This window comes from Onychomys torridus, chromosome 6 (assembly GCF_903995425.1).
Source record: "Onychomys torridus chromosome 6, mOncTor1.1, whole genome shotgun sequence".
Classification (NCBI taxonomy): Eukaryota; Metazoa; Chordata; class Mammalia; order Rodentia; family Cricetidae; genus Onychomys; species Onychomys torridus.
The window spans coordinates 91,512,511-91,522,459 of record NC_050448.1 but is presented as its reverse complement, the minus strand read 5'-3'; the positions used below and the strand labels follow the sequence as shown (position 1 = coordinate 91,522,459).

General features: G+C 42.4%; 1 protein-coding gene across 1 annotated transcript in view; it reads left to right on the top strand.

The window, feature by feature from the left end:
- Positions 1 to 9: 9 nt before the first annotated feature.
- Slc30a7 (solute carrier family 30 member 7) overlaps positions 10 to 9,949 on the top strand; it is a 65,402-nt gene continuing 55,462 nt past the window's right edge. Inside the window, exons 1-2 of the mRNA XM_036190867.1 lie at positions 10 to 307; positions 528 to 629. Of these exons, the coding sequence (XP_036046760.1) occupies positions 228 to 307; positions 528 to 629 (182 nt within the window). The 5' untranslated portion in view covers positions 10 to 227. The remainder of the gene's footprint in view (positions 308 to 527; positions 630 to 9,949) is intronic.

Genomic DNA, 9,949 nt, shown 5'->3' with positions numbered 1-9,949 from the left:
GCCCCCTCCCCCGCCTCCCGCTTTCCCGTCCCAGGACGCGTTGCGCGGCCCGGGCCGGAAGTCCTCGAGTTCCCGGGTGTGTGTCTGTGTCTGTGTCTCGCGGCGGTTCGCCGCCGCGGTCAAGCGCCTAGGGGGTCCGCGTCCGAAGCGTCACCGCTGTCACTGCCGCCACCCTACCGAGTCACTTCTAGAGGGACGGAGGCCCGGCCCTTCGCCGGGTGGAGAAGATGTTGCCCCTGTCCATCAAGGATGATGAATACAAACCACCCAAATTCAATCTGTTTGGCAAGATCTCAGGCTGGTTTAGGTGCGGGGTGCTGTGTCTGCTGGGAGGGGGCTGCCCGGCAGGCAGGAGGAGACAAAAGCCGGGAGCTAAGGGTGGTCCGAGGTCCAGGGTGGGAGCGTCAGCCCCCTGCTGTGGTGGAAGGAGCATGTGGACTGGGTGGGTTTTGAAAGAGGGACTCGATTTCGGGGTCCCGGCACCCCTCTGGCTCCTGCCTGCTTCTAATCACCTGTATCGTGCGCAGGTCTATCCTGTCGGACAAGACATCCCGGAACCTGTTTTTCTTCCTGTGCCTGAACCTCTCTTTCGCTTTTGTGGAACTACTCTATGGCATCTGGAGCAACTGGTAACCAAAGGGGAAGATGATTGGGGCGGAAGCAGAGGGCGAGGGAAACTAGCCACTATTTGCTTAGTGCCACGTAGCTCCTCACCGGTAGGTTCAGGTCTTACCTTTGCCACTACCACTTCTGCTGAGTTGCTCCCTCATACCTTTATCAGTGCGGAAGGGATGCCTTTCTAAGATCAGGGCCCATAAGGGACAGACTCTGATTTCCTGCACCTCCATCAGACAGGACTGACAGGCCCCCTCCTTGTTTTGTTTTCAGATAAAATGAATCTCTTCTCTAACTGCTTGCCTTAGCTTTGCCTGGGGAAAGCTGGGAGGATCCTGCTAGCTAACCTCCCGTGGGTGTGGCGTTCTTTTGGATTTTACCCTTAAGATTCAGAGAGGGGAGATCTGAGGGTCCCTGTTTAATTCATGATTATCTTTGACTCTTGAAGAGGTTTGTGAAGAGACCTGTGACAGGCCATATGCCATTCTCTTTTTACAGTGAAACTGTCTCGTTGTTTTCCCTCTTGTCTTTACTGCAGTAGAAAATCCTGGACGGTTTTCTGAAAGTGCCTCTTGATCTGATGGCTCTTGGTGTCACCTTTGGATTCTTGTTTTCTCCTGTCGTGCTTTGGGTAGAGGAGAGAGCCCAGTGTGACTAAGGAAGTGAAGTCCCTAGTATTTAAGTATTGGCTAGGGGATAATTCTGGGCTTGTGAAGTTGCCCTGCAAATACATCTGCAGACTTTGTTCCCTTTTAAGAACCTGCTAAGAGAGGGGCTGGAGTGAAGAGTGCTTGGTGCCTTGCAGAAGATAAGAGTTTAGTTCTCAGCACCAGTATCTGGACGCTCGCAAGTGCCTGTAACTCCTGCTTCAAGGGATCTGACACCCTCTTCTGGACCCCACAGGCACCCACACACACGTGGCAGACACACACACACACACACACACACACACACACACAGATAAAAATTTTAAGAACTGTTAAAGAAAAAGAATCTAATAAAGGATAGGGGGTATAAATCTCCCAGAATCTCTGAGGGCGAGTTATATAGCGTCTTAGATTGTCCTGTGTGATTTATGGTTTTGTTTTTTTGTTACTTCTATTAAATTAACTTGGTCTCATTTTCAGAGAGGAAAGGGATGATAGTCTTTGGTCTCTAGCTCTGCTGGGTTTAAACAAAGGTATTCTTTCACTGGGTGTTGTAAGATCTATTCTTTGGTGCACATCTTCGATCTTTTGTTGGGGATTATGGTATGACTTAGTGGTATAGTTCTTGCCTACTATGAGCTAGGCCTAGGATCCAGTCCCTGGTACTGGTAAACACATGCCTGCCCGCGCCCCCCCCCCCCCCCCCCCCACACACACACACACACTCAGGAGTCAGGAGGAGCTCTGTGAGTTTGAGGCCACCCTTGTCTATGTAGTTCCTGGACAACCAGGACTTATGAGACCCCATCTCAGACTAAAAAGCAAAACCAAAAAAACCAACAAAAAATCCCCCCAAGTAAAACAAAACTTTCAGTAGGCAGTAGATTATAAAGATTATTGGTTTTGTTATTGCTTGGAACACAAAAGTCAAACTGACACTATTAAATCTTGTTGTTTTTTTTTTTTTTTTCTGGAGCTGAGGACCGAACCCAGGGCCTTGCGCTTGCTAGGCAAGTGCTCTACCACTGAGCTAAATCCCCAACCCCGACACTATTAAATCTTGATGTATTTAATAACCATTTTGATTCCTGTGAGAATTGTGTGTATGTTTTGAAGTATACCCCATAACAGATTTTTTTAATCTCATAAAGTTTATACCCTTCAATATATCCTAAATACTAAAAGCACTATAGTCTTAACTTATATTTGAATATAATGCTTTAATCAGTGATATATACTATTTATAATATTTTATATTTTCCTCTTTCTGAATTATGTCATAATTTTGGTATATGTGCTACTTATTCTATGACTACATTATAGCTTATATCACACATTTTTCTAGTTACACTATATTGCTACATACTATATTTCATTATGACCTTTCATTGGCATAAATCACTTCATGGAATACTTCGTTCTAGGGCTTTCTATCTTAAGTGTGGGAACCACCTATTTTATGGAAAGTTGGGTGTATAGTTCCTCTCTGATCTGTAGAGATCAGTTAAAGTACTAAAACCATTATTGCCCAAGCTGTTTGTTAATATACATCATTGAATAAGGAAAATATTAGTGGTGCGTGACTTGGTCTGTGCCCTTAGGTGATTTGCTCGTCTGCTTTTGTGTAACTTTCTGCTGTCCTTGAGGGACTTGTTCTTCTGGACCCTAGTGGTTTATTCTTTCATTGTGTTGTTAAGTCCTTCAGACTTAACGTGCACCTTTGTTGCCTGCCTTGCTGAAGTCACCTATCTTGTACCCATGCATATCAAGTTTCATATCAATAGTTGCTTATTCCCCAATTTCCATTTGTGGAACATAAATCATTTGGTGCTTGGGGAATTTAGAAATTTGTTGGGAATTGTGGTATGGCTTAGTGACATAGTTCTTACCTCCCATGTAGTAGGCCTTGGATTCAGTCCCCAGCACTGCCATACACACACACACACACATACACACACACACACACACACACACACACACACACACACACACACACACACACACACGGCTGTAAGCCTAGAATCCTAATATTTTGAAGGTGGGGACAGTAAGATCAGAAGTTAAAGGTCCTCAGGTCCTCTTTAGCTACATACTGAATTCCTAAGCACCAGAGCCACTTTCAAAACAAGAGAAGTTTGTTTTTACTTAATTTTGTTTTCATAATCTGGCTTCCTGTGTTGTTTGGACACCGAATTTTTTAGTTTCTTTGATTGATCATTTCTTATGAGACTGGATTTTCTCTGTGCTTGTTTCTCACCTCAGCCCACTTTGTTTTGGTCATTTCTCTCTTCAACTTCACTCTTTAAAAATAAATTTCAGGGGCGCTGGAGAGATGGCTCAGAGGTTAAAGCATTGACTGCTCTTCCTGAGGCCCTGAGTTCAATTCCCTGCAACCACATGGTAGCTCACAACAATCTATAGTGAGATCTGGCGTGCAGGCATACATGTAGAGAAAACACTATGCATAATAAATAAATAAATGAATCTTTAAAAAATATATATATAAGTTTCAGGTTGTTGAATATGAAAGATCAAGAAGTTGTTTTTCCCAATGTAGGGGATTAAACCATGGATGAAAGACTCCCCTCACAAACATTCCCCTCACAAAAACGCAAAGAAATATTTGATAGAGTTGGAACAAATATGAAGTTGTTCCGATTTTATTTCCAGGGCCTCCATTTTCAAAGAAGAGTTTGGTTATATAGACTGTATCTGATGGTGAGGAGGTGTCTTCAGTGGATGAAGAGCTCAGTTCTGTGTGCTTCCCCGCTCCCTGTCCACTCCCTTTTTCCTTTCACTATATGGTAGCTTCACTTAAAGCTCAGCACATGTGTCATGTGTTACGGTGCCATAGTCAGGCATCTTGGCACCTGACAGAGTAGGAGCTTATTTTGTGTTTGCTGAAAGAAAGAAGGAGTGATGGATGTATGGATTTATCTGTCTGTACCCATGACTATCTGTCAGAGGAAACAAAACAGATGCTATAAAGCAAGAGTTAAGCTCCTTTCTTTGGTTCTTAGAAGTTGGGAGGAAAGCACTAACTTCCATCCATGGTGTTTATTTCCTTCAAGAATGCTTTTCTTTTTGGAATTTTCTTTTCTTTTCTTTTTTTTTCTTCCTGTTATTGAAAATAGATTTTTTTTCTCACATAATATATCCTGACTATGGTTTCCCCTCCCTCTGCTCTTCTCAGCTCCTCCCTACCTCCCCTCCCATCCAGATCCACTCTCCTTCTGTCTCATTGGAAAACAAATGGGCTTCTGAGGGATAATAATGAAACAATAAATATAAGATAAAACAAAACCCACACATTGGAATTGGACAAAACAAGAGAAGGCACAAGAAGCAGAGACCCACTCATTTATGCATTCAGGAATCCCATGAAACATTAACTTGGAAGCCATAATACATACGCAAAGGACCTGGTGCAGACCTGTGCAGGCCCTGTTAATTTTCACTCATTTATTGTTGAATAACTACATAATCTCAATAAAAGAATGTAGTTTTGTATCATCAAGGATATTTTTTCCCAAGTTACAGAAAAGTGCCAAGCAAATAATTGCTTAAACAGACAGTACCTTCTTCCCAGGATGGTTGGCAGAGTTCCACCTCTCTCTGAGTCAGAATGCCCGGAGCAGAGGGAAAGCGAGGCACAATTGCACATAGTCTTTAAGACTTATCTGGATGCTAACACATAATGCTTTCCCTCATGCTTTCATCACATGGTCAGGCCTAGAAGCAATGTGGTTTATCCTACAAAACCATGTAGGTTGATACAAGCCAGGGCATATGTACTGGAGGAAGATCAACCCATTTAACACAGAAAGTCGAGGTGTGGTGTCTTTGTTTCTTCTTTCCAAAGTTCCAGTGGGCCTCCAGCACCTTTTATCTGAGTTGTGTGGTGATTCCCACCCCCATATGTTCTAGGATACCACTATGTCTGGCTTTATGTGTTTCCATGCTCTGCTACACATTTACCTCCCCATCTATTTAAAAACTTAATTTCAATTGTATCATACACTGAAACTTGAAAATAGTTTCACTGAGACAAGTGGTTCTCAACCTGTGGGTCACAACCCCTTTTGGCAAGCCTTTATTTCCAAAATGTTTGCATTACAATTCATAACAGTAGCAAAATGACAGTTATGAAGTGGCAACAAAATAATGCTATGGTTGGGGGGTCGCCGCAACATGCGGGACTGTACTAAAGGGTCGCAGCGTTAGGAAGGCTGAGAACCACTGGTTTAGACACTGAAGAAGCTCATGCAACAGACTGTAAGGTTATGTTTCTGAGTTGATAACTATTTGTTCCAGAAATGCTAACAGCTGTACTGGGGGTTATTTGTCCCGTTTTTCTGTGTGTAGGAGATATTTGTTTAGGAATTCTTTGGTGAAAAGTGCTCTCATTAATCACATACTTTTCGACTATATTAGAATTTAAAAATGTTTTTGTCTCTTATCAGGCTTTCCCTTTTTGATGACCGCAGTGGTGGAGCCCTTTGCATTCTTGTCCTTTTGTTTTTCATCTTAAAAACTCAGATGAGTGCTTCATTTTGATGACCAGTAAGGATCTTAGAATGGCATGGAGTTGTACGTTATTTAACTACAGTTCATTCGTTTATTAACTTTACTCATGTCGTGATCCTAATAACTTTCTTTTGGTGCTTTTTAGGTGTGTTTGTGTGTGATTATGTATGTGTGCATGTGTGTGTGTGGACCTGAGAAGGGCGGAAGTTGAATTCAGAGGCATCCTAGATCACTCTCCTCCTTGGTTTTTGAGGCTGATTCATCCACAACCTAATTTTCTAATTTCTTGATAATAAATGTACACTTAGCCCTCTAATTCTACATTGTAGAAATCAGCTAGACAGGAGTTTGTGAATGATGATGATCCCTTGTCTTCAGTTGTGAAGTAATGTTTAACAACCACCATGAGTACACTGTTAGCTCAGTTACCAACTGACCTTTTAAGAAACGTTTTATATGGAAAATCTTAAGTGTGTGTAAATAGTGTAATGGACGCCATGCACTCCTCACCGCCTTTGCCACCCCAGCCTGTTTCACCCGTTTCGTTGCCCACGTCCCAGTGCAGGATTGACGTAAAGAGAGAGAAGATCCAGTCTTTGCTAACTGTTAAGGGCTGATTCCTTACAAGACAAGAGCCGCCCTTAACAGTTCCTAAGTGCTCATATGCCCTTCCTTGTTTCATGCATTCTTCTCACATTACATTATACAGAGAAGAATCTAAGTACCACCCACAATGTTTGGCTGACGTGGGAAGATCTTACATCTCTTAGAATTGATAGCTTTTTCTTCCTGCCTTTGTTTTTACGAGTGAACCTTAAACATAATTTTTCTTCTTTTTAAAAAGCTGATCTTAAACTCCCCTGTGCCAGAACTATAGATACATGCTACCACTTCTTGTATTAGATTAAGTCCTTCTCAAGAATTTCTTTCCTTCCCTCCCTTCCTCCCTCCTCCCCCCCTCCCTCCCTCCCTTCCCTTCTTCCTGTGTTTTCTGTTCTTTGTGGACAGGATCTTACACTGTAGCCTAGGGTAGCCTTAGTATTCATTAGGTAGCCCAGGCTGGACTCATGGGGTTACTCTCGCCTCAGGCTCTTGAATGCTGAGACTACAGGTGTGCGCCATGCTTGGCCTCAGGTGTTTCTTCTGTTGTGGAGGTCTGTTCACATTCTTTTTTACTCAGTGTGAAGATTTCTCCTTTATACCACAGGAAATCTCCCTCATTCAAGTGTCTTTAGAACTAGTCACAGAAAAATGTATTGTAACACTTTTTAAAAGAAATTAGTGTTTAAAGAGGAACCTAAAACAAGTATGCTAATTGTATGAAATACTTTTTCCTTAGCACATTTTATTTGTTGTGCAAATCCATAATTTTAGGTCATATCTATGCTGCCTTTATGTTTTACTTACTTTTTATTTTTCAAAAGTTTTTATTAAATCTTATTTTTCCTGTGTGTGTGTGTGTGTGTGTGTGTGTGTGTGTGTGTGTGTGTGTGTACATACATGTGGAGACCAGCGGATAATCTGTGGGAATTGGTGCTGTCTTTCTTCCACATGTGGGTCCTGGGCCTTGAACACAGGTCTTCAGATTTGGTGTGAGGTACCTTTCCTTCTTGAATTATCTTACTAACCCCTATCTTTACGTTTTAAAGAACTTTGTGCCATACAGTCCAAATAATAATTGATATTGAGTAACACTTGCTAGCACTAAAGATGAGTAGTGAAATTCAGTATTTTCACAGTGAATGTGCACTAGAGGCTTTTCATGTGACTTTATCTACTTATCTGTAGCTGAGTAACTTTCATACCATGGTCCTAGGTTTAGAGAAAAAGCTTCATATCATCTGCTGGAAGAGAACATGGAGCTTTTTCATTTCAAAAAGGGAAGTAGTTTTTCAAGTTCGGTTACATTTTATTAAATGCTAAAACTTCTCTGGGAATATAATGTATTGGTAGATTCTCCAGCACCATGAAAATAAATGTAAGTAAGTAAGTATTAAAAAGAGCTTGATTGCTACAATCAATAGGACTTTTTTTTTTTATTTCCCTTAAGGCAATGTTTTATATCCATTGAATGTATAAAAAACAAATGTGTGTGTGTGTGTGTGTGTGTGTGTGTGTGTGTGTGTGTGTGTGTTGGAGTTTGCTGGGGTTCCTGTAAAAGTACTACAAATTAAGTAGCTGGCACATCAGAAGTTTCTTGTCTCTTGGTTGGGAGGTATAAGTCTGACTTCCAGGTGACCATGGGGATTTGGGGAGAACCTGCCTGACCCCACTGTCATAACTTCAGGTGCTTTGCTGGTCATCCTTGACAGTTCCTTGGCTTGTAGAAACATTCCCCTCATCTCTGTCTTACCATCTCTTGGTCTCCTATGATGTGTCTTCCTCCAAATTTCTGAGTCTTTTATATAAGGATACCTGGCCGGGCGGTAGTGGCACACGCCTTTAATCCCAGCACTGGGAGGCAGAGCCAGGCGGATCTCTGTGAGTTCAAGGCCAGCCTGGTCTACAGAGTGAGATCCAGGAAAGGCACCAAAACGACACAGAGAAACCCTGTCTCGAAAAACCAAAAAAAAAAAAAAAGGATACCTGGCAGGCCCCATTTATGTTCTCCTCCTAACCAAATAAACCTGCAGTGACCCTGTCTCTAAACAAAGTCACATTCTGAGAAGAGATAGCCCATGACAGTGTTTTACTAGATGTGTAGATAGATAGGTACGTACATACATCATACTATGTGAGGACTGGTGCATCTCATTGCTGTAGTAGCAATCATGGCGTCCTGATTCACTTAACGAGATGTGTAGCTGAGGCCAAGATGGCTGCCCAGAGGAAACTTGCTTGTGTAAAGGAGGAAATAATTATAACAGAAAAGGGCTAGCCCTTCTGGGTTAGTCTCTGACTTGGAAAGGAAAGAGGTCAAAAAGGATGAAGTTGAAGTGTTGGCTTGCCACTTCATATGGCTCTGGGGACTAAAGGTAAGGAGAATACAGCCCAGGTTTATGTTAAAGAGCTCTCCTGGGATCCAGAACCTTGGAACTCAGGGCAAGAGTTGGATAGAAAGTGAGAGGCGGTGGATGAGACCCAGTTCCCTAGGCAAGATGGGACTACTTTCGCCAAGGAAGGTCGAGTCAGCAGGGAGTTTGGGATTGGGACAGAGCTCTGGTGGCTCTCGTGAGCCACACCATGCCTGCTGCTGTGGGAGGAGCTTTGTGAGGTGACAGCACCTTCCCTACAAGGTGACAGAGCCCCAGGGGGTGAGGGCTGCGGTAGGCACTGGGTTGAAGTGTAGATGTATCAGTCTCCTGTTTATGTGGTGGTGTGTTTCTGGGCCTTAGATTTGGTTCAGTTGATCTCTGCCTTATGTCAGCACCCACTGTTTTGATCAATGACATCTCTTGAAACCAAGAAATATCCTCTATCTTTGCCCCTCCTCTTCAAGAACATTATTGCTTTATAGAGAACCACTTCTTTTTTATATGAATTCAACATTTTTAGGTTTATTTATTTATGTATGTGAGTGTTTTGCCTGCATGTATGTATGTGCATGCCTGGTGGAGATCAAAAGAGGGTGTCAGATCCCCTGGAACTTGAGTTGTGGGTGGTTATGAACCACCATGTGGGTGCTGGAAACAGAGAGCAACAAATGCTTTTAACTACTGAGCCATTTCTCCAACTTACATGCTTCTTGGAATGTGAATTTTAAGATGAGTCTGACACTCTCATAACAGGTAATGAACTGAAAACAGAGCTCCCTTGGGGAAGTACGTCCTCTGGTTCTTTGCGCATGAGTCACATGAGCTGAGATTGACATGGTGCAGAGATCGGCACTGGCCCTGAGCAAAAACGACTCACATCCATGAAGCTACACTTAGTTCTAAAATGAAGGCTACAGAGTACTGCTTTATGGGTGTGGGTGCAGATCAGTGGGAGAGCATATATTTAGTGTGTCTGAAGCATGGGTTCAGTCTCAAGCATTAGTTATAAACATCCAAGTCTTCCCACTTATTTAGGCCATCTGTAATTTCTTCAGCATTTTGTAGTTTACAGAGTATAAGTTTTGTAATTTGTTAAATCTGTCTTTTAAAATGTTAATTTTCCTTTTAAGTACTATTGCAAATGGAAAAATTTTAATTTACTTTTGTTCTTTGTTACCATGTAGG